The 24,833-nt window shown below is 46.1% G+C and overlaps 2 protein-coding genes across 2 annotated transcripts; both read left to right on the top strand.

Moving 5' to 3' along the window:
* The first annotated feature begins 254 nt into the window (after positions 1-254).
* On the top strand, positions 255-6,477 carry LOC109115914 (cysteine-rich receptor-like protein kinase 10). Its single transcript, XM_019200535.2, has 7 exons — positions 255-726; positions 4,800-4,913; positions 4,980-5,185; positions 5,261-5,471; positions 5,587-5,824; positions 5,919-6,069; positions 6,169-6,477. Exons 1-7 carry the CDS (start codon positions 255-257, stop codon positions 6,475-6,477), a joined length of 1,701 nt encoding a protein of 566 aa, XP_019056080.2.
* Positions 6,478-18,455: 11,978 nt separating this feature from the next.
* Positions 18,456-24,585, top strand: LOC104585709 (cysteine-rich receptor-like protein kinase 15). Its single transcript, XM_088894517.1, has 7 exons — positions 18,456-19,236; positions 20,194-20,313; positions 20,400-20,605; positions 20,709-20,919; positions 21,063-21,300; positions 21,386-21,536; positions 21,631-24,585. Exons 1-7 carry the CDS (start codon positions 18,471-18,473, stop codon positions 21,937-21,939), a joined length of 2,001 nt encoding a protein of 666 aa, XP_088750643.1. The 5' UTR covers positions 18,456-18,470; the 3' UTR covers positions 21,940-24,585.
* Positions 24,586-24,833: the final 248 nt, after the last annotated feature.

Here is a 24,833-nt window from a genome sequence, read left to right as displayed (position 1 = left end):
GAAAAGCTTAGAAGAAAGGTAACACGTGTTTTGACCTAATTACTTTAATTAATTAATTGAAAGAAAGAGAAGACAAGGACCACACAATGATCTGAAAACTTGTCAAGTCAATCCGTTGAAGATTTAGCTAAGCTTGGAAATTTAGGGAGTATATGTTGTCTTTTATAATAATAAACTTGTCTAGGTTTAATTCATAGAGACACGCCTATAGCATGAATTAGTCCCTCAAAACCTGAATGTGTAAAGGAAATGAAATGAGGCCGTGCTGTTTATTACTCTTGATTTCTTCCTTCTTACTGATCAACATCAGCCCTGCTTATGCCCAACTGTACCATGTTTGCTCAAACACAACCAGTTATACACCTAATAGCCTATTTGGAATCAATCTTAACATCCTTCTTCCTTCTCTATCTTCTAATGCAATTAGCACCGGCTTCTACAACACCTCTGTGGGCGAATATCCAGACCAAGTATACGGACTCATTGTATGCAGAGGTGATATCACCCCTGAAGTTTGCGGGAATTGTCTGGAAACAATCATTGCCGACGTCAAGCAACTGTGTCCTAACGGGAAAGGTGCAGCATTATGGTTTTTGATGTGTTTTCTGCGCTACTCTGACCATAGATTCTTTTCTTCAACGGAAGAACTGGGAACCGTACACAATCAAACTGCCACGAACATGACAGATCCAGATCGATTTCTTCCATTTGTGAAAGATTTCATGGGTAACTGATGTAACCGTTTTTGGTCACGTACCATTTTTTGGGATGTATAAATTTTTTTTTGGTTAAGTACCTCGCGTTTGACCTGGTGGTGACGTGCCTTGGTGATGAGCTACTTGGTGGCGAATTTCCTGGGGGAGAACTGCCTGGTGGCGAACTGCCTGGTGATGCTCCCTGGTGGCAAATTGCCTAGGGGCGAACTGCCTGGTGGCGAACTGCCCGGTAGTGCTCCCTGGTGGCGAACTGCCTGATGGCGAACTGCCTGGTGGCGCTGCCTGATGGCGAGCTGCTTGGTGACGAACTGCCTGATGGCGAACTGCCTGGTGGCGAACTGCCCGGCAGTGCTCCCTGGTGGCAAACTGCCTGATGGCGAACTGCCTCGTGGCGAACTGCCTGGTAGTGCTCCCTGATGGCGAACTGCCAGGTGGTGAGCTACCTGGTGACGAACTGCCAGGTGGCGAACTGCCTGGGGGTGAACTGCCTGGGGGCGAACTTCCTGGTGGCGAACTGCCCGGCAGTGCTCCCTGGTGGCGAACTGCCTGACGGCGAACTGCCTGGTAGTGCTCCCTGGTGGCGAACTCGTCACTTGCTCCTAGGCGGTCTGCAACTCAGAGGATGGTGGAGCTCCCTGGTGCAGCGCTACCCGACTACCCCCCGCGTGAGGTGATTTTCTCTCCTTTGTAGACGGCGGGAGCTGAGGGACCTACGGGAATTGAATCAGAGGACTCGGGGGTATTTTCCCGGCGGGGACTCTCCGATGCCTAAGTTAACATTCTGATTACAGAGAGCTTGGAGAGAAATGAGAGAGCTAGAGAGCGGGGCTTACCATTTTCTCCCCCTCTGGCTTTGGGGGTCGGAGTCCTTATATAATGGTGCCCTCCCGGGTTAGGTGGGTGAAAAGCCTTCAAATGGTAAGACGTCATATCCCGTTAGAACCGGGGTACGGTGTTGAACTTCTCGAGGTTGTCAGGCTGGCGCTTGTGCCAGGCGGCCAGGTCGGCGCCTGGGCCAGGTTGTCAGGTCGGCGCCTGTCAGTCGACGGGTTGGTGTCCGGGCCAGGTTGCCAGGTCGACGCATGTGTCAGTCGGCGGGTCGGTGTCTGGGCCAGGTTGCCAGGTCGGCGCCTGTGTCAGTCGGCGGGTCAGTGTCCGGCCAGGTTGCCAGGTCGGTGCCTGTGTCCGGGTCATGTTGTCAGGTCGGCGCCTGTGTCTGGGCCAGATTGCCAGGTCGGCGCCTGTGTCCGGGCCAGATCGCCAGGTCGGCGCCTGTGTCCGGGCCAGATTGCCAGGTCGGCGCATGTGGCTGGCTGATCCGGCCAGGTCGCGCAGGTCGCGCCAGGTCGCGCGCAGGCCACGCCAGGCCGCGCCCGGTCGCGCGCAGGCCGCGCCAGGTCCCGCCAGGTCGCGCGCAGGCCACGCCAGGTCGCGCCAGGTCGCGCCAGGCCCGCCAGACCGGTGCCTGGGGGGGGGGACCAACTTGGTAAGTTGTTGCCTGGGGGCTTGCCTAGTTGTCACGAGGTGCCACGTGTTGCAATTTCACTGGAGGGCCAAATCTGCCCTCATCAAACCTTTAGTTGCAGGCAGCATTTGATCCTTCTAATAGCATGTTTGCGGTGAAGCAGGAACAGTTTACGGCGTTTATTAAGGTGTATGGTCTGATGCAGTGCACCAGAGATTTATCAAAGAATGACTGTTACGAATGCTTACAGGCCGCCGTGAAACATTATGAAAGATGCTGCTATTTTAGTCGAGGAGCAAAAGTTTTAAGGTTCAGTTGTTTTCTTATGATTGAATTATACCCTTTTTATCAAGAATCAGGTGCAATACAGTCTCCTCCTTTGGCAAACCGCACTTCAGACTCAGAGGGTATGTATGGTTTCAATTTTCAATTTTTTTATGCTTATTCGTGATAATAAATTTGAAAATGTCTCCAAATTAATCCATTATGCAAACTGCAGGATTTTGCCAATCAAGGCACACATTAAACTAACAAACAAACAAATAAATAAATAAATCTAGCTTGTGACTAGGCTCCCTTCTCTAAGGGACTATATGTATATGGAGAACTAGCAAAAGGATTTAAACCTAATAGTAAGGGGGTGTTCCTAATGTGAAAGTTTTTATTTTCTAAAACAAAAAGTGCCATGTCACAAAAAAACAATACATTTATGCTGATGTGGCAATTGTTTCTGTTTCAGAAACCAACGCCTGAGTTCGGCTTCCATCAGGGCAGCACTCATTTAAGCAGCCTTTACAGTCTTACATTGAGAATATCTCCCTATTCATGTGCTTTATTTTATGGGGAGATATTCCCAATGCAAGATTGCAAGATTGCGAGAGGCTATTGGGACAATGTGAGCACAGGCTTAGCCAACACCCCCTACTTCAATGAAAGAACCCATTCCTAAGTGCTAAAGCTTATAAGTCCTGCCATATAAAAAGTTGGTCCTAAATAAGTAAAATAGACGTCTAGTTATATGATGATGACGATGATAAGGTGAAAAAATAAAAGGAAAGGGAGTTCTGTGGGCATTTTCTTTCTAAAGTCTTCTTCCACTTTTTCTTTTTCTAATTCATCTAGAAGCCATCTTATTTGGACAATTCATGCACCTAGTAGTTGATGAAAAGGTTAGGTGCGGCATCCTTCTCATTATCAATCAACTCTGTTATCATTATTCATCATAAGCAAGGTTCAAAATCTTGATGCAGGGGCGAATCGGCCTGTATCTTGGCTTGCTTCCCCCTTTTTTTTTTTTTTACTGGTTCAGAGGGTCCCCTCTACCCCCTGTAGGGGCATATCGGGAAGTCTCCGATACGATGCATGTCATCCAATACGCCCCGATACGTTGCGATTTTCTGATCCTTGATCGATAAATGTTTTGGGTGCATTGCAGTTTTTGAGTACTGATCAGATATCTTGCCTTAATAAAAGAAATTGGGTGTTCTCAAATCAGCTCCATGGAAGAAAAAAAAAACAGATGTGTAGGGTAAAACGGTTATTGCCATCAATTTGCAAGTTAACAGCTCCCTTAACAATTTAACATCCTTCAACCAGGACTTTATACTAGTGACCTGTGAAACTACAGCCTCTCGGTGTCACTTCAGAAAAGGAGATGTTGGATCAAACCTGTGAAACTACAGCCTCTCCACTGATATGACCAAGTGGTCTGTACTCTTCTCTGTTCCTTCCCTAATTCCCCAATAAGAAACAGGGCTTAACAAAGCACTTTGGTGGATGGCTTTTATAAGTTTTTTATGTTTAAAATGCAGAAGGATGGAAAATGATACCTGTATAAAAGGATTCATTGAGAATATCGGTTAAAAGTTACAAATGATACCTCTATCCAATTGACTGATGAGAGATCACAAATTTAAGTCCAAAACCCTCATATAAATCCTAGTTTTGTGGCTCACATCCAGCTCAATGAAAGCAGGACATTAACCCATGAGCTTGGAAAACTAATATCAGAGGCAGTTGAGATCAGTATCCCGTTCAATGTTTAGCAATGTGACTATTGCCAACAGAAATTCTGGAAAGGATCAAAGGACATCAGTCCAAGTATAGGTGTTAAGTATCTAATATCCCATCAATAATGTTGCAAAAGTTGAAGCTAACATCAAGACCAACATTAACTTTTTATGGATTGTCCTCAAGAGTTATCAGCATCTTTGAATCTTTTGACTATCTGATCTATAGAGAGTATCTTTAGGGTCTAGTATAAATTTTTAATGTCCAAAAGAAATTAAGCTACTTGGTTTAAGACATTATTACATGGAATTTGGAATAGGTGGATTCTATAAGATAAGCAGTCTTGATCTATATGTATTAGTCTAGGGGCAGAACTTGAGTTGAAAGCCTACTATTTGAGCTTCAATACATGGTTTTTATCTTACAGTGAGATGCCTTTTATTTTGTTCATGAACGTGTACGTACTATGCATCTGTTAAATTCACAAATAAATTATAGTCAGTTATCTTCAACTAGAACATAAATAAATAAGCAAATAAAAAATGTCATTATGCACCATGTGCTGTAGCAGATGAAGTGACCGGGAGAGTAAATATTTCTAAACGCAGGGGATGGAAGTAAGCGAACAAAAGTTGTTGTGGCTAGTGTACTGGCAAGTTTATTGCTACCAGTCTTCGTCTCATGTTCATGCTACATCTGGAGAAGAAAAGGAAAAAATAAAGGTAAGAACTTTCGATAGGCATTTTAAAACTAGTAAATCTGCTACTTATACATGTTCTCTTTTGTAGAGAGAAAGGAAAAGAGGCAGCATACTGTATTGCTTGATTTGGAGGCAAGAAGTAGTACAAACCTCTCATGCAGAAATATGCAAACGGGAAAACAAGTTAATTCTCAAGAGTTGCCGTTGATCGACTTAGCTACTCTACAAATTGCTACAAGTAACTTCTCTTTGGAGAATAAACTTGGAGAGGGTGGATTTGGTCCTGTTTACAAGGTATTGATTTTGATTAGTTCAACACTCAAAATGTTTGATTACCTTTCTTAATTAACCATATTGATGTTTTATTAGGGTGTATTGCCAAATGGAAAGAAAATTACTGTAAAAAGACTTTCAAGAGGCTCAGTGCAAGGTTCAGAAGAATTCAAGAGCGAGGTTAACTTAATTGCAATACTTCAACACAGAAATCTGGTAAGGCTCCTGGGCTGTTGCATAGAGAGAGAAGAAAAGATGCTTATCTATGAATTCATGCCAAATAGCAGCCTCAATGTCTTTCTCTTTGGTATGTAATCTTGACTTCATTTTTATCTATACAACTCCATGAATTCTCCTGTTAAGTCTAAGTCTACTTGCATTTCTGAACCTGTATAATAAAGAGTAATTCTTTGCCTACTCAGATCGACAAAGAAATGCTCAGTTGGATTGGAGCAGGCGCTTCAGTATTATTAATGGAATTGCAAGAGGTCTTTTATATCTTCACGAGGATTCTCGACTCATAATCGTTCATAGGGACTTGAAAGCTAGCAATGTTTTATTGGATGAGGAAATGAATCCAAAGATATCTGACTTTGGCATGGCTAGGATCTTTGCTGGCAACCAAAATCAAGATAAAACCAGTAGAGTCGTGGGGACATTATAAGATCTTTCTTTATTTTCTGTTTCTTTTTCTTACTCTTGTTCTTGCATGTAGCTACACAAAATGTACTTAATGTTGATTTGATATATATAGTGGGTACATGGCTCCAGAGTATGCTATGGCAGGGTTATTTTCAGTGAAGTCAGATGTTTTTAGCTTTGGGGTTCTTCTACTAGAGATCATAAGTGGTAAAAGGAACAATGGACTACAATTACCTGAGCTTTCTCAAAGCCTCCTCGCATATGTAGGCTTCTCTAGTGATTGATCCTTGTCACAATTTAATTTAATTTGTTCCATATTCCTTGTATATTCTAAAATATGACTATATCAAACAAAATTGCAGGCATGGAGACTATGGTCTGAAGGAAAAGGCTTGGATTTGTTAAATCCTTCGATAATTGATTCATGCCCAACAAGTCAAGGGTTGAGATGCATCCACATTGGGTTACTGTGTGTTCAGGAAGCAGCTGCAGAGAGACCCACAATGTCGAATGTTGTGGTCCTGCTGAGTAGTGAATTCATAGCTCTTCCTCAACCCAAGCAGCCAGCATTTTTAGTTGAACGTCTTGTTATTAATTCAGATCAATCTTCATCCGGTAATAATGTTGGATCTGTCAACGACATAACCATTTCAAATGTTGTACCTAGATAATCATGAAATCCACATTCACATTTATTATATCATGTTCAGAATTTTTCCTTTTTGCCTTCTACCATTCTTGGGTAAAACAATAGTATCAAGCCACAAGGTGAAATAAGCAACAACTGCGCGAAACAGAAAAATCATCCATTTCTTAACACAGAATGCTTATGAAAAGAAAATTGCATCCTCTGTCTATAGAAACACTTTTCCATGAGACGACATGTTGTAAGTCCTTGCAGTATTTGGTTGAATGCTCTTATTTTGTTCTTTACTAGTCATGCTCCGTAGCTCTTGCAGTGAGAAGCCTGTCCACCCTGAATGCTCTTCAAACAAACGAAGCCAACGACATGCTAATGAGATGTTCTAATACCATGTGGGTAATTTATTACTCACTGGGCTTAAGCCCAAATTAGTCTATAGGATCAACGCAACCATGTGCCCTAAGTACTGATGCAGTGTTGCTAAGGCAAGAGAATGAGTGATCATCAATCCCCACTTTTGGCTGAATTATCTTTCTCAAGTAATCGCTGGCAATGCACCCATAGGCACAACTTCCAGTTTATTTTCTCGATTCTTCAAAATTAGTCTTTACCACACCTATATCCAAGCCCACTTCTTTTCCATTTGTATTCCACAGCAGGAGCTTCCCATTCAAAGGTGATGGAGGACGATTTGGCCCGACCCACGAAATGGCGACGTGGACATTGATACAGCATAAGCGACAGCTCAACATTGTGGCCCAGTACAACCAAGTAACGGGCCCATAAGGTAGCTTGCTACATCGTAGCACGCAAAAGGAGGAGCTCGCCACAACGCGAGCTTCGGGTTCCCCGAGCTACCTCTAAAGGGATATTCCGGGGCAACTTTAGCTCACGAGCAAAGAAAACCAGCTCGCCCGAGCTCCCAAGTAGACAAGTCATCCCGATGACCAATTCTACTAAGGGTACTCTTGAAGTATTCCAAGCTCGCAGTAAAGTAGCTCGCGAATGGGTCGCACGAGCATTCCTCAGGAAACTTCTATCTGATAGGCCATACCGATCAGACTGCACCACGTCCCTTACTGATGGCACAGTCCCTGTCCTTTTGACAGTCTGCACCCACGTCTCTCAGGAGGCGGGGGCGTGCCTATCAGTTTGGAGACGTGTCACTCTCCCAGGCGAGGAGTACGTCACAACGGCCACCTACGCAGCCCTGGCAGGTAACGGCTGTGGCAGGGGCCCAATGGCGGTTATGCTCGACCTAACAAGAATGCCCCTATAAAAGCTCTCAGGACAGAAGAGAAACTTCTTCTTGAGACCTCTAATCTCTCGAGTATAGTGATAAAGCGCGACTTACACTCTTAGCTACCGACTCTTCTTTTCCTTCTTTCTTGCGTTCTAATCTCTAACTTTCCATCTTCTCAGGTGCCGTCCGTTGCCAACAAGGAGCCAGTCAACAACCAGTTAGGAGTGCCCGGATCGTGCCGCATCATTTGGTGCCGTCTGTGGGAACCGCTTCTAAAAGCCTTCCTCTAAACCTTCATAGTTTTTTCTTCTTTGGAAACTCAACACTCATGGCTCAAGCAATGCCGGACGTAGCATGGAGATGGATAACGCCAGGGAACAACCCCAGGTTCCCACAGTCTGCATTGGGCAGTTCACCGTTCCCCTCTCGGTGGACGGAGTCCCCAGCCTGAACATGCCGCGAGCAACGGCGCCTGTGGGTGTTCCCCTTCCTCCCTCTATTGAAACGACCATTGCTGAACCGACTGTCATCCCTCTGGCGACCAGCTAGAAACAACTCGACGATTTGATGCAGTGCATGCGAGCCATGCAAGCCCAAGTGCAGTAGCTCTAGCAACACCAGCTTTACTAGCAACAAGTGTTGCACCACGTCTCCCAGTACTACTACCAGCAGCAATTCCCTCAACTGCCTCAACCTCAGCATTAGCAGCCACAGCTCCCTCCTCGGCACCCAGCCTCATAGTGAGCTAGGTCTCGTTGCTAGGACGAATGCCCTTCTCGCCAAGGAGAAGCCTCCCAAAACCCTCCTAAGAGCCAGGCCTCCTCCCGCGGTAGACAAGAAAGACCGGCCACCCCGGTCTCGCCGTGGGCAGTCAGGTCGGGAGGACCCCAGCTCGCCAGGTCTGCATCACCTTGACAGTCGAAGTTTGAAACCCCACTCCTGGAGAACTGGTTCGAGATCCTGGCTGGTGACTCCAAGCAGGATCCCTCTGTCCGCAGCCATCATCAGCGGCCCGAGCTACTTCCTACATAAACAATTCCTGACAGCACGGAAGTGAGCAGCACAAATGCGGAGCCCGCCAAGAAGAAGAGACGCTGCCACTGAGCTCGCCGATCTACTACCCACAACCTGCCCGAGCTTAGAGGTAGAGAAGAGGTAAGCTCGGGCGAAGCTAAGGCTCCCCTCCTTTCAGTTCCATCCCCCTGTCTCCCGAGCTCCTTGTAGTTCCAATGCCTAAAGACTTCAAGCTCCCCCCAAATGACCATGTAGACGCCTTCTAGTCACAAATGCACTTGGCGAGAGCCAATGAGTCTTGCATGTGCGTGGCCTTCTCCACCACTTTCAGAGGAGTATCCCGCACATGGTACCGAAACCTGGCACCCAGGTCGATAAGAAGTTGGGTGCAGTTCGTGCAAGCCTTCACGTCCCATTTCGTCACCAGCAAGCGGTGTCCGCAAATTGAGGAAAGCCTTCTCAGCATAGTCCAGAGAGAGGGAGAGTCCATCTGGGCTATATCAAGCGGTTCAACGATGTGTGCATGCAGATACCGCGCCTGGACCTCGCCGTGCGCCTCGCAGCAGCCAAGAAAGGCGTGACGCATAAAGAGTTCAAATGGCACATGGTTGTCAACCAACCAACGACCATAACTGAATTCCTCAAGCTTGCAGACAGGTTCATAGCCACGAAAGAAGAGATTAACCAGAAGGGCGAGAGCACGCCTGAGAAAAGAAAAAGAGAAGGGGAACCTTCCAACCGAGGAGACAGCCGAAAGAAGAAGGACGTAGATCAGGGGGCAAAGCCAGGTCAGCCGTTCCGAGCTCCTGTAGTGGACCGAACTGGTTACACCCCATTGAATGCGAAGCGGGCCGAAATCCTGATGGCAATCAAGGACGCCCCATACGTGAAGTGGCCACCCTGCCTGAGGGGGAATCCCAATGAAAGAAACAAGAACTTGTACTGTAGTTTTCATAGAGATCACGGTCACAGTACCGAAAATTGTAAGAACCTCCGCGATGAGAAAGAGGTGCTCATCCGTCGCGGATATTTAAGGAATTTTGTACAAAATAATAATAATAAGCCAGGTTGGCAAGGGGAGCACGGTAAGGATGCTCCCGAGTTCAACAGCATGCCGGCCGAACAGTCGTAGAGGCAGCCTTGGGAAGAGAGGCCGGTTCGGGACACCATCCACGTGATAGTGGGAGGCTCAATCGTTGCGGGTTGTACCTCGGCAGCAGCTCGGACGTCAGTTTGCGAAGCCTCCAGGGAAGAACAAAATCCTTCGAAGCGGCCGAAGACAGAAGAACCAATCTTCTTCACGGAGGACGATGTGCGAGGGGTCCATTACCCCCACGACGATGCGCTTGTCATAAAGCTAAGGATCAACGACTTCGAGGTCAGGCGCGTCCTCGTTGACTCAGGTAGCTCGGCAGATATTCTCTTCAAAGCCGCGTTCGACCAGCTTCAGTTGCAAGGAAGCGACTTGAGGCCCGCGAACACTCCTTTGGTGGGCTTCAACGGAGAAGAGGTCAGGCCCCTTGGGGAAGTAAGAGTACTTGTGGAAGTCGGCACATGGCCCTGTGTAGTCAGACTCAACTACGACTTCATGGTGGTCGCGACCCCCTCCCCATACAACGCCATAATAGGTCAGCCGATCACCCATGTCCTACGGGCGGTGGTCTCCACTAATCATTTGGCAATGAAGTTCCCTACAAACTTCAGTGTGGGGGTAGCGCGGGGCAACCAGCTCGAGTCCCGTAAGTGCTATGTCGCTGCCCTAAAGGGAAAGACCAAGGTGGCCGACGACCTCGAATTGGAGCGTCCTACAGAGCAAGGCGAAGAACGAGCTGCACCCATGGAAGAAACAGTCGTTGTTCCGACTTCAGTAGCGGACCCAGCTCGAACGCTTCAGATCGGTGCTTTCATCTGGGAACCTCTATGATCCGAACTGGTAAGTTTCTTACTTCAAAACTTAGATATTTTTGCTTGGTTCACGGCAGAGATGCCTGGTATACACCCTGACCTTATAACTCACAAACTCAATACTGATCCTGTAGTTAGGTCCGTTAGACAGAAGAAACGCAACCTAGCCCCAGAGCGGTGGAAAGTGGTCGATGAGGAGGTCGCGAAGCTCCTCGCAGCTGACTTCGTAAGAGAAGTCCATTACCCGAGCTGGGTAGCCAACCCCGTTCTGGTGAAGAAGGCTAACGACAAGTGGCACATGTGCGTCGATTACACCAACCTAAACCGAGCCTGCCCAAAAGACTGTTTCCCGCTCCCCAGAATCAACCGCTTGGTGGACGTGACCTCAGGGCACGAGTTGCTAAGTTTTTTAGACACCTATTCGGGCTATAACCAAATCAAGATGGATCCGACAGACGAAGAAAAGACCGCCTTCATCACAGAGTTCGATCTATACTGTTACAAGGTTATGTCCTTCGGGTTGAAAAACGCAGGGGCGACCTTTCAAAGGCTTGTAAGTAAATTGTTCGAGCCATTAATTGGCAGAAAAGTAGAATGTTATGTAGACGACATGGTCGTCAAAACCCAATTTTTGCATGAATTAATTCAAGACTTGCATTCTGTTTTTGAAATTTTGTGTAAGTTTAATATGAAGTTGAATCCAAACAAGTGTGTCTTTGGTGTTACCTCGGGTAAATTCCTAGGGTACATCATTAACCAACGCGACATTGAGGCCAACCCGGATAAGATTAAGGCCATCTTAGATTTGAGACCACCCCGAAAGTTGAAGGAGGTTCAGAGGTTGAATGGCCGCATAGCCGCCCTGAGCCACTTCATGTCTAAGTCGGTGGTCCACTGTCTGCCATTCCTTAAGGCAATTAAGAGCAAAGGGTTCGAATGGACCCAAGACTGCCAACTTGCGTTTGACGGGCTCAAGAAATACCTCGCTAGTGTGCCGATCTTAATCTGGCTTGAGGAGGGCGATGTTTTAGAACTGTACCTCTCGGCGTGCGACGAAGTGGTCAGTTTGGTACTAATAAAAGAAGTAGATCGGGTCCAATGACCCATCTATTATGTTAGTAAAGTATTGCAGGGAGTAGAAACGAGATACCCAGAGATAGAAAAGGTAGCATACGCATTGGAAATAGCAGCTCGGAAGCTCCACCCGTACTTCCAGGTTCACACTGTTACCATCCTCACTGACAAACCTCTGAGGCAAGTCTTACTTAAGCCCGAGGTCTCCGATCTGCTGACGAAGTGGGCCATTGAGCTTAGTGAGTACGACCTCCAGTACAAGCCGTAGACTGCCATTAAGGCCCAAGCCTTAGCAGATTTCATCGCCGCGTGCACATTCAACTCCGAAGTTCCCAGGTCGGTTGAGCACGAGGTCCCCAGTTCGGGTGAGCCCGAAGCTCCCAGGCCGGTTCAGTCCGAGCCTCGTGAGGTAGTAGCTAGTGTGGCATCTCTCCTAGTTAGGCCAAGCGCGAGTTGGGATGAGGAGCCCTGGATCCTTCACGTAGACGGCTCCTCGAACCAACAGGGCAGCGAAGTCGGAATAGTTCTGCACAGCCTAGGTGGAACGAAATTGGAGTACGTGCTATGCTTCGAGTTCATGGCATCTAACAATGAAGCGGAATACGAGGCGCTGATAGCTGGACTAGCTTTAGCTAGAGAAGTAAAAGCCAAGCACATCGTTATCTACAGCGATTCCCAACTCATGTTCAACCAGGTCACTGGCGAGTACGAAGCCCGTGAGCCAACCATGGTCGCCTACTTAGCCAAAGTCAGAGAGGCCCTGCTCAACTTCCAGTCACACTTCATCAGGCAAATCCCTAGGTTGGAAAATGCTGAGGCTGAAGCCCTGTCTAGATTAGCCAGCATCAGTGACATCACCATGAGAACCACGTACATAAAGGACCTGCCTCAGCCTAGCATTCTCGGGGGGGGGGGGGGGGAGGCAGAGGAGGTTGCTCCCATCGTTCAAGTAGAGCCGAGCTGGATTGACCCGCTTGCGAGCTTCTTGATACACGGGACCCTCCCTGCAGATCGTAATGCAGCCAGAAGGGTGCAGCGCCAAGCAGCCAAATACGTCATGATAGATGAACGGATATACCGGAGATCCTACATGGTCCCCTACCTGCGTTGCTTGCGACCTATCGAAGTCGAGCTCATACTCCGCGACACTCATGAAGGTCTGTGCGGCGGACACTTGGGGGGGCAGGGCCCTCACCCAAAAGGCACTTCGACAAGGGTATTATTGGCCAACAATGAAGGCAGATGCCATTGAGCTCGTTAGAAAATGTGACAAATGCCAGAAGCACGGCAATATTCACCACCAACCTGCTGCCGACCTCAAGTATCTCACCAGCCCGTGGCCTTTCGCGCAATGGGGCATCGACATACACGGACCGTTCCTGCCAGCAGCAGGCCAGAGGAAATTCTTAGTGGTAGTAGTGGATTACTTCACAATGTTGGTAGAAGTCGAACCCCTTGTAATGATTACAACTCGGAACGTCCAAAACTTCTTTTGGAAGAACATTGTGTGTCGCTTTGGGTTACCTCGAGTACTGATCTCTGACAACGGCAAGCAGTTTGAGGACATCAAATTTCAGAATTAGTGCCAAGACATGGGAATCCGACAAAATTTTACTTAAGTTGCACACCCTCAAGGAAACGGTCAGGCAGAGGTCATAAACAGAGCCATCCTCTGTGGACTGAAGGCACGGTTGGACTGAGTTAAAGGGTTGTGGGCAGATGAGCTACCCAGTGTTCTATGGGCTTACCGAACCACGAAAAAGACCACCACGGGAGAAACTCCCTTCAACCTCACCTACGGCACTGGAGCAGTTATCCCCACAGAGATCGAAGTACCTACATTGCGACTGGAAGCATACAGTGACCAGACGAACGAAGATGAGCTGTGTACCAACCTCGATCTACTCGACGAAGTAAGGGACCTCACATACATTAGGACTGCAGCTTACTAGCAGAGAGTAGCTCGGTACTATAACGCCAGGGTCAAGAAGCAGAACCTCCGCGTCAGCGACGTGGTCCTTCGTAAAGTTATGGTACCTGAGCCCGGCGCTGGAAAGCTTGGGTCCAACTGGGAAGGACCTTACTGAGTGAAACGAGTGCTCATGGAGGGAACGTACGAGCTCGAGACTCTCGATGGGAAACAGGTACCTCGGGCATGGAACATTGTCAACTTAAGGCGATATTATCTGTGACAACTAGGTAGGCTATGAGTCACTCCTAGAGCATAAGGGCCAAAGTGCCGAGCTAACATGACCGCGGCACAATAGGACCCAGTCGCCTCTATGGCATGGGCGAACTCCAAGAGTGGGCTATCAGTCACTCCCAGATCCTAAGGGCCAAAATGCTGAGCTAACATGACCTCGGCGCAATAAGACCCTGTCGTCTCCATGAAATGGGCGAACTTCAAGGGCAGACCACAAGTCACTCCCCGGCTTACGGGCTAAGGCACCGAGCTAACCAACACCTCGGCATCAAGAAAGACAGCCATTTCAATGATGGGGACAATGTATGAAAAGCGTGAGTAGCTTGGGCCTAAACCCCGCCAAGCATAGCTCGTTCCAGTACGATGATCAAACTAATGAATAACCGACGAGTGTATAGTTCGGGCACACGTGGTAACCACTTTGCCGTGCACCATAGAGATGCCTTAAATGATTTAAGGGACAGTCCGAGACAACGACTATCGAGAAGTCCTACTTCGGGTATGTAGCTCTAATAGCTTGGGTGTTGAGATCGCCTTAGAAAAGATAAAGATAGCACATCATGCTTGGAAGAAAAAGGGAGAAATTTCATTATCATTTAAAAAAAAAGAAAAAAAAAGAAAGAAAGAGAAAAATAACAAGGCAATAACCGAGCTAAGTAGCTCGGGAAAGTTTGACAATCATAGGGCATAACCGCCCAACCAAAGATCTTTGAAAGACCGGGTTTATGGCACTCGGGAGCCACCAGAAGTCCAAGAAAAACACTGCCTCAGGGATCCACCTTCTCATCCTCGTCCTCCGGAGAGTCAGGCTCCTCTTCCTCCGCTTGGTTTGCCATCTCGGGAGATAGGCCCTTCATAGTGATGCCGTCGAGGTTGAGCCCGGAGAACTTCTTCCGAACAAACCACCGGTAGAGCTTAAACCCAGAGCGGTACGAACTCAAGCCATATTCCACCTAGAGGTCGTGATATTCCTGTGAGTCCTTGAAATCCCAGACCACCTTCTCTCATTCGGCCTCCACCATCTGGTCAAAATTTCGAGTCCGATCTAGAAGAGTGGACTCCAAGTCCTGCACCTGCTGCCGAAGGAGCTTCCTCTCCGCCGCCACCCTCGACGACTCCTCCCTGTAACGCGTGCTCTCTTCAGAAAGCCGAGCAATTTGAGCCTCCTGGTCACAGACGAGCAGCTCCTGAGATTCACTCCCCTTGCGAGTGTGATGGAGCTCGCCCCGAATCCGGTCGAGATCGCCCTGGAGCTTCAGATTGGTAGCCCACTGGTCGATGGCGTCGACACGGTGGATGCGCATCTGGAGAGCCATAGCATGGATGGCGGTATTCACCTACCAACAAAAAGAGGATCAGAGGATAGAAAAAGGAAACAAAATGAGAGAAGAAAGGAAAGAATCACTTACCACCATGCAGTGAGAGGAGGCAAATGCGACGAGGTCCCCGGGCTCCATATTCCCCCAACGGGCGACCTCGTCATTGTAAATCACCTTCTGGCTCCTCCGTCGAGCCACGGTGTAGTCGTTCACCCCTTCCTAGTTCCCCACTGGGAACGGAGGGTAAGGGGATGGCTGGAGAGGGTTACGGGGAGCACCCCCTGCTATGGGAGCTCGCCCCCTTCGAGACCAGCCCCACTAGCTCCCTTGGATGGAGGTGGCGGGATTTCAGGTGATGGGATCTCAGGCGGAGGGGAGGATAAAGTCGGCTCGGCAGATCCAAACTTAGTACCCCCCGAGGTGGGAGTCCGGTTAGCGCGCGACCTCTTCACCCTGCGTCTCTGGTTGCTTGAAAGAAGGCAGCACGAGTCGATACCAGACATGATGGCTGTTAAGAAGAAATCACAGTATTAGTTCGGTAAGAATGAGATATATATGCATATGAACACAATGTCGTGACAAAAACCACGTGACCTAAAAGGACAACCTACCCGGGCTTAGGCCGGCCTACACGAGCTTCTCCTCGGCCAAGTAGTCCGAACAGAGGAAGCCTACTAATGCCTAGGACAACATCGTTTTATGAGTTTCAGGGTCCAGCTCAGCCCCGGAGTCCTGGATGGTGCCCCTCCAAGAAGTAGGGAAGGGCCACCCTTCGGAGTTGCGGACCAAAAAATAATCCCGCTTACAGGCGGGGATTTTCTTCGGGAGCTCATGCAAGAGCTTGTAGCCACGACTAGGAGAGAAGTAGTAGAGGCGCCTCTCTGGTGGAGCCCCGGGAGTGGCATTCTTTATACAAAGGATAGCGGAAAAGATGTCCAGACTAAAGGGAAGACAGTATTCCCAACATAAGGATATCGTCCCAACCAAGTTCCAGATGGCATTGGGATGGAGTTGGTCAATAGTGACGTTGAAGTGGTTTAGCACCTCCACTATCAAGGGGTGCAGGGGAAGACGCAGGCCAGCCTCGAGCTGTTTGGTAAATGACTATATTGTTGGGATCGTGCTCCCACAGAAAGTTACCGGTGGGGATGTAGTAGAGGAGGTCCCTAGGAAGGTGGAAATAGCTAATCAAACACCTAAGTCTCCCCTCTATCATGGAGAAAGGGCTGAAAGTATCGGGCTCCTTCCTCCCGAAGTGGAAGCTCATTCGCCGGAGGCCTCCCTGGCCCCCGGAACCTGCTCCCAAGCTCCCCCCGAACTCGAGGGAGCATCATCATCCTGGTCACTGCCCTGGTGACGAACATGGTACGGGTATCCCGACATGATTGATAGTAAGTAAGACTCACCGGAAGGGGACAGGACGAATAAGTTGAGGAACTCGAGTAGACTTGACAAGTGCACGACCTTAGGATCCGAAAATAGCAAGATGGCGTGAAGGGAAACGAGGCCCAGAAGGCCCTCCTATTTATAGCTCCCACGTCTCCGAATTGACAGCTCGGATCAAAGCAGCCTTCTGAAAACCGAAGGTCATTGGCGGCACGTCTTCCATGATTAAGGTAATGGCGGTTGCACGACGTCCGGAGTTAAGAGCCACTTCAGCACATTTTCGGAATTCGAAAAAGTCAGAAAATCTCTTGATTCCCGCGAATGCATTTAATGTGAGTAGTCAATCAAATTTGAATTTCGGTCAAATCAGTCCATCACGCTTCATGAACTCCTTGCGCTAAGGCAACGTTCTCAGCTCAAGGAGTGGGGGGCAATTGATGGAGAACGATTTGGCCCGACCCACGAAATGGCGACATGTGGACACTGACTCAGCATAAGCGACAACGCAGCATTGTGGCCCAGTACAGCCAAGTAACGGGCCCATAAGGTAGCTTGCTACATCATAGCGCGCAAAAGGAGGAGCTCGCCACAACGCGAGCTCCGGGTTCCCCAATCTACCTCTAAAGGGATATTTCGAGGCAACTTTAGCTCGCGAGCTAAGAAAACCAGCTCGCCCGAGCTCCCAAGCAGACAAGTCATCCCGAGGCAATTCTACTAAGTGTACTCTTGAAGTATTCCGAGCTCGCTGCAAAGTAGCTCGCGAATGGGCCGCACGAGCATTCCTCAGGAAGCTTCTATCTGACAGGCCATACCGATTAGACTGCGCCACGTCCCTTACTGACGGTGTAGTCCCTGTCCTTTCGACAGTCTGCACCCATGTCTCTCAGGAGGCGGAGGCGTGCCTGTCCGTTTGGAGACGTGTCACTCACCCGGGCGAGGAGTACATCACAACAGCCACCTGCGCAGCCCTGGCAGGTAACGGCTGTGGCAGGGGCCCAGTGGCGGTTATGCCCGATCTAACAAGAACGCCCCTATAAAAGCCCTCAGGCAGAAGATACTTCTTCTTGAGACCTCGAATCTCTTGAGTATAGTGATAAAACACGACCTACACTCTTAGCTACCGACTCTTCTTTTCCTTCTTTCTTGTGTTCTAACTTAAGCATCGGAGTATTCCCACCGGGTAAAATCCCCAGGAATCCTTCCTTTCCATCTTCTCAGGTATCGTCCGTTGCCAACAAGGAGCCAGTCTACAGACAGTTAAGAGTGCCCGGATCGTGCCGCATCAAAAGGTATGATGAAACAGAGACTCGGAGCCAGCCTAAAACAGTCAAAGAGAAAAATTAACGAAGGAGGAACCTGTGCCACTCCACCCATTTTTGGTAGTAAATAGAAAGAATTCAGCCAGCAGCAAAAAATTGAGTTTACATCTTCTCTGCACAAAAATGTTCTGCACCAACCAATAGCAATCTGCGACACCATGCAGAAAAAAAATGACTTTGATAGCAATCTGCTGCACCATTCATTGAGTCTGCTTCCAAAGTTTTAAAGAAAGTCTAGCTACAGAAAAAAAGTCTTAAAGAAATCCCAACCGGTTGTTGACCATGTACTTTGACTCTCTGCCTCTGCGTGAGTGATATGTTTTGAGTTGGAACTGAAAGTCTGAAACTTATGGAGATTAATATAATTCTAATGCGTATTTGAACCTAACTGCTTTCCTTGAAACTTGCAACAAGAAGACCAGGACGAATAACCTAAAAATTTGTCAAGTCTATCAGTTGAATATTCAGGCTTGGAAATTTAGGGAGTGCTATATGTATAAACTTATCAAGGTTTCTTTGAGTTAACTTCAACTAGCCCCCCAAACCTGTGTAAAGGAAATGAGACCTTGCTGTTTACTACTCTTGAGTTCTTGCTTCCTACTGATCAATATAAGTTTCTGTTATGCCGAAGTCTACAATATTTGTTCAAACACAACCAGTTACACTCCTAATAGCCTATTTGAAACCAATCTTAACATTCTTCTTCCTTCTCTATCTTCTAATGCAATTAGCACAGGCTTCTACAACACCTCTGTGGGCGAATATCCAGACCAAGTATATGGACTCGTTCTCTGCAGAGGTGATGCCACCCCTGACGTTTGTCAGAATTGTCTGGAAATAATCATTCACGACGTCAAACAACTGTGTCCTAACAGGAGAGGTGCAGCAGTATGGTATTTGTTGTGCTTTCTACGCTATTCCGATCACAGATTCTTCTCTTCAACGGAGGAGCTCGTAACTATAGATTTTTCAACTACCGCAAAGATGGCAGATCCAGATCGGTTTCTTCCATTTGTGAAAGATTTCATGGGTAGCCTTTCGTTCCAGGCAGCATTTGATCCTTCTAATAGCATGTTTGCGATGAAGGAGCAAAAATTTACGGTGTTTCCGGTACATGGTCTCATGCAATGCAGCAGAGATTTATCAAGGAATGACTGTTACGAATGCTTACAGGCTGCCATCAAATATTATGAAAGATGCTGCTATTTAAATCGAGGGGCGACAATTCTAAGGTTCAGTTGTTACTTTCAGATTGAATTATACCGTTTTTATCAAGGTTCAGGTGAAACACAGTCCCCTGCTTTGACAAACAACACTTCAGAGGGTATGTATGGTTTCAATTTTCAAAAAATGAAGTATGCTTTTTTCTTTGACAACCAGCACTTGCTAATAAATAAATAAACAAAACAAAGCCCTTACTTAGACTTAGAGAGGTGTCCTCCTCCTCCATCCATGTACCCCTCCATACCATAAAAGGTGTTTCACTTAACTAACCTAAACTTCATTTTGTGGTAGATTTCGCCGTGAAGAACTATTATCACAAGTTAAGCAAAAAAAAAAAAAAATATCAATAGGAAGTATATACGAGAGAAATGTAGAAAAAGGTGAAAAGAAATAGAAGGAAAGGGAGTTCTATGGGTATTTAGAAATATTTTCTTTCTAAAGTCTTCTTCCACCTTGTTTCTTTTCTTTCTGATTCATCTAGAAGCTCTTAGACAATTCATTCACTTGGTAGTTGATAAAAGGGTAAGGTGCGTCATCCTTCTCTGTTTTGGTTAAACCGCTGCCCATCAAAGAAAAGGAAGAAAGGTGCAGGGTTGGTAATATGCTTATTGTCATCAACTTGGAGGTGTAGAATCAACTGCTTTGACAATTTGACATCCTTGAAACAGGACTTCATGCTAATGACCTGATAGTTGAGTTTGCCACTTGGCGTCATTCCAGAAAAAAGAAGATGTGGGATCAAACACATGAAACTACAATTGCGATTCAGTATCCCCTTCAATATTTAACTCTGTGAGTCTGTGACTAATGCCAACCGATACACTGAAAATTGGAATGAACATTGATCCAACAAATAAAGATTTTAATTATCTAATATTCACCAATTTTGCAAAAGTTGAAGCAAAAATTGGAAGCCTCTAGCCACAGGTTTAAACAATAATAGATTCGAATGAAAACTAGAACAAAAGTTGTAGTTTTTGATCCTCATCCAATAAATAAATAAAATTGTAATGATTCATCACGTGCTGTAGCAATTCAAGTATGTTTCTAAAAGCAGGGGGTGGAAGTAAAAGAACAAAAGTTGTTATTCTGGCTAGTGTACTGGCGAGTCTATCGCTACCAGTATCAGCGTCATGCTTCTGCTACATCCGGAGAAGAAGAAGAAGAAAACTTAGAGGTAAGAACCCAATTTCGTCGTCATAGTTGGTTGGCATTTTAAGACTAGATTGTTTTCTACTTATTATACATGTTCTCCTTTTGTAGGCAGAGAGGAAAAGAGGCAGCATACTTTATTGCATGATTTGGAGACAAGAGGTAGTACAAACTTCTCATACAAAAACATGCAAATCGGAAAGCAAGTTCATTCTCAAGATTTGCCCTTGATCGATTTAGCTACCCTACAAGTTGCTACAAGTAATTTCTCTTGGGAGAATAAACTTGGAGAGGGTGGATTTGGTCCTGTTTATAAGGTTCGGGACTAATTATATTGATTTGATTGTGATCTGCTCAACACTCAAATAAGTTTTGATTACCTTTCTTAATTAATTAATCATATTGGTGCTTTATTATTAGGGTGAATTGCCAAATGGCAAGAAAATAGCTGTAAAAAGACTTTCAAAAAGCTCAGTGCAAGGTTTGGAAGAATTCAAGAATGAGGTTACCTTAATTGCAAGACTTCAACACAAAAATCTGGTAAGGCTCTTGGGCTGTTGCATAGAGAGAGAAGAGAAGATGCTTATCTATGAATTCATGCCAAATAGCAGCCTCAATGTCTTTCTTTTTGGTTCGTAAGCCTGACTTCACTTATTTTTGTCTCTACAATTGCATGGGCTCCTCATCTCTTAAGTCTGTTTGCATTTCTAAGCGTGTACATACAAAATTTTAATTAAGTACAGCAGATCGATGACAGATTCTTTTCCTAGTCAGATCCACAAAGGCATTCTCAGTTAGATTGGGGCAGGCGCTTCAGTATTATAAATGGAATTGCAAGAGGTCTTTTATATCTTCACGAGGATTCTCGATTCAAAATCATTCATAGGGACTTAAAAGCTAGCAATGTTTTATTGGATGAGGAAATGAATCCAAGGATATCAGACTTTGGCATGGCTAGGATCTTCGCCGGCAACCAAAACCAAGATAAAACCAATAGAGTCGTGGGGACATAGTATGATCATCCTTATCTTCTTTTTCTTCTTCTTACTCTTCTTCCTGCATGTTGTGTTGATTCAACTTAACTTGATTTGATATAGTGGGTACATGGCTCCAGAGTATGCTATGGCAGGGTTATTTTCAGTGAAGTCAGATGTTTTTAGCTTTGGGGTTCTGTTACTAGAGATCATATGTGGTAAAAAGAACAATAGTCTCCAACTACCTGAGCTTTCTAAAAGCCTCCTCACATATGTAGGCTTCTCTGATCATCGATCCTTATCATAATTTAAGTTGTTCCAATATAACATGTATATTCTAAATATGACTATATTAAATAAAATTGCAGGCATGGAGACTATGGTCTGAAGGCAAAGGCTTGGATTTCTTAGATCCTTCCATAATTGATTCATGCCCAACAAGTCAAGGGTTGAGATGCATCCATATCGGATTATTATGTGTTCAAGAAGCAGCAGCAGACAGACCTACAATGTCAAATATTGTTGTCATGCTGGGTAGTGAATCCATAGCTCTTCCTCAACCCAAGAAGCTAGCATTTTCAGTTGAACGATCTGTTATTAATTCAGATCAATCTTCAACGAGTGGTAAAGTTGGATCCGTCAACGATGTAACCATTTCAAATATTGCACCCAGATGATCAACCACATTCACATTTATTCTATCGTATTCGGATTTTTTTCCTTGCTTCTTTTTACTGTTTATTATGGGTAAAACAATATACAAATCGACCAGAACATTGGGCAAAGCCACAAGGCGCAACAAGAAAGCTACCACACGAAACACAAAATCAGCCATTCTGTTACGACGGAATGTTTATATTAAAAGTTTGCATACCTGTTTTTCTATGAGTTGACATGTCCTAAGTCCTTGTTTGTTGCAATAGTAGGTTGTGTTGTTATTTTCTTCTTTGTTTGACTTTGACATGCTCCATAGCTCTTGAGTTGACGAGACAGTACTCTATCCTGATTGCTCATCGAATGGAGCCAACGACACTGATAATGGGATGCTGCAAGTCCAAACATAAAAGCTGTACTGTCCTCCTCCTTTGTCTTTCCGCCGAATAATATAGATGAATTAATTATTCACTGGACCTAAGCCCAAATAAGCCAATAGGATCACCGCCACCATATCCACCCATAGGCACAGCTGCCGTCTTGTTTTTCAAAATTAATCTTCACCGCACTTTCCATGGATGCAGTCCATTTTTCCGTTTGTACGACTCTAGCTGAATGGGATAACTGTGTAGCGGACTCATCACTCAACAGCTATAAAATGCTTAGTGAGAGATTGAATGGTTGTGGGCTACATGATTTTTATGACTGGTGTGGTACATCACCATTGGTTCCACAGCCTACACAGCCATTGCATTCAGCTAATCCCATCTCTTCAAAGGCATGATCAATCAGATATTTGGAGTCGTCCTAAACCAGCCATAAGACCCATGACCCACCAATTCGCGGTCATCTAGGAAAAAGAAAGAAAAAAGGAGTCTCTTTGTTAGCAAGGACAGACGGCGATTAGGCAGTTAAAACTAAAATATGCTGACCTAGCTGTACAAGATTCAAGATTGCAACTAACCTGCCTCCCCGTCACTTATAAATATGTAAATCTCTCTTGTATTTAATATATGGAAACAGAGAAGTACATTTGACAACTCTGCTTTTCTTCTGTTGAAACCTCATCGCAAACTTCTTCCCGCGCTGACCTTTTCTCACTTCATCACAAACCATGACGGTTTGTCATGGTATCAAAGCCTTGACAACAATCAAGATTCACTGCATCCCTTCTTGCTGTGTGAGCTCCATCCCATTTCTGATGAATTGAACTCTCATCGGCTGGTGGTCAACATTCTGGTACATCTACCGGAACTCTGTTTTCAAGTTCCCCATATTATTTGCATCCCTCTAATAATCCTGGAGCCAATCTGGTTTCTTGCCCACTCACCGGAGACAACTTCACTTGGCAATGAGCGATGCGCATTTCTTCGAGAGGCCAAGTCCGTCTATGGTAGAAGAGCAGGAATGGATCAAAGCTAATTTCATGGTGATTGCTTGGATCTTCAACTCTCTAGCTCGGATCTCCATGAAAGTGTTGCATACATGGAGTCGACTAGAGATATGTGGAAAGAACTTGAGGAATGATTCTCTCAAGGGCAAGTTGCAAGAATCTATCAAATCAAATGAGATCTTTCCAACCTGAACTAGGGAGATCTTCCGGTTGCCTCATATTTCACAAAGCTGAAAGGCCTTTGGGATGAACTAGTTAATTTGTCACTCATCCACCTCGGGTACTGGACATAGTGGATATTGGACCACGGACTTGTTAGATAGTTTTGTATGCCCTTAGTTTCAATCAGAATGATGTACTTTATGAGTTTATTGTAAATGAATAAAAGTGCATATTTGATTCATGTTCCCTTGGTATGTTTCTGTGTAATACCCTTAAACTGGACACTTAATGAGACTCGTGTTAGTTTAGAATGTTCACAGCCAGTGGGTCGGTCTAGGGAGATCTATCCTGACAAGGCTGACACTATGGTGCCACCAAGTTGGTTGGGGTGGCCTGTCTCAGCTACCAGGGTGAGACCCTAGGCACATACAGTGTAGGATTAATTGAATATTTGAATTGGACCAATTTTCAGTATTGCCCTGGACCTTGGAGATTGATGGGCAAAACTGGAAAGTTACACCCGACCCCTACACTCGATTATGATACTGCACTAGGTGTCGGATTGGGCTGTGTTTGATATACCAATCAGTGAGATCCTTAGCGGGGGTCAAAACCTGGGTATGTTGGGACTGTCTGAGAATTCATCTGAGTGGGTGATCATAGTGACAGGATCAGCCCCTTTGTCGGACAAAGGTAATGATCGGGGATGCACTCTCATTGATGGAAACCAAGACTGCTGGCAGCCGATTTCAATCGTTGAGATTTGTTTTTGCAAAATATATTTTATATGAGATATAAAAGTATATATACTATGGTTTCTAAAATGTTTGCAAGAAGGTTTTAATTCCCGTGATCCATATAAGTAGAGAGTGCAACACTGTTCCTTGCAGCCGAGGGAGAGGTCCTCTCTTGTCGGGCAGTGTATGATCATTATGGGCTGAGAGGTTAAGTGTAAGACCATTGAGGATAATACCTGATGGGCTAATCTTGCATCTGCCCACAGTCCCTGGGTGTTACAAGGTGGCTTGGCCCAGGGACCACTTAGGGTAAGTGTTGGGCCCATAGAGCCCATTTGATGGGTTTCAGGGGGTGCACTGTCTTTAACAGTGTATTCGGCCAGGCCTTGTAACAAAGGCTGGGCCGAACCCATGTGGCTGATGTGTAGATCAATGCTTGGGTCCCACGCCATACAAGGAAGCCCAACTGGGCAGCAGTTAGGAAGGTTAAGTGAGCATATAAGCTTAATGGGCCTAAAGCCCATTTCGAACTGGGCTTTTTATTTAGTTAATTAAAGGGGCGAATTCTGAGATGGATTAGCAGATAGGATAGGGTCTTGACCCTATCCACTCAGAGAGTCCAGAT

Source organism: Nelumbo nucifera, chromosome 1, assembly GCF_055504915.1.
Source record: "Nelumbo nucifera cultivar China Antique chromosome 1, China Antique-T2T, whole genome shotgun sequence".
Classification (NCBI taxonomy): domain Eukaryota; kingdom Viridiplantae; phylum Streptophyta; class Magnoliopsida; order Proteales; family Nelumbonaceae; genus Nelumbo; species Nelumbo nucifera.
The sequence above is the reverse complement of the archived record's forward strand: the minus strand, read 5'-3'. Positions and strand labels throughout refer to the sequence as shown.

Coding starts and splice junctions, on each gene's coding strand:
- LOC109115914 (XM_019200535.2), top strand. CDS start 255: ATGAGGCCGTGCTGTTTATTACTCTTGATTTCTTCCTTCTTACTGATC. Junction 727..4,799: donor ATTTGTGAAAGATTTCATGG/GTAACTGATGTA, acceptor TTCTAAACGCAG/GGGATGGAAGTAAGCGAACA. Junction 5,825..5,918: donor AGTAGAGTCGTGGGGACATT/ATAAGATCTTTC, acceptor TGATATATATAG/TGGGTACATGGCTCCAGAGT.
- LOC104585709 (XM_088894517.1), top strand. CDS start 18,471: ATGAGACCTTGCTGTTTACTACTCTTGAGTTCTTGCTTCCTACTGATC. Junction 19,237..20,193: donor GACAAACAACACTTCAGAGG/GTATGTATGGTT, acceptor TTCTAAAAGCAG/GGGGTGGAAGTAAAAGAACA. Junction 20,920..21,062: donor CCTCAATGTCTTTCTTTTTG/GTTCGTAAGCCT, acceptor TTTCCTAGTCAG/ATCCACAAAGGCATTCTCAG.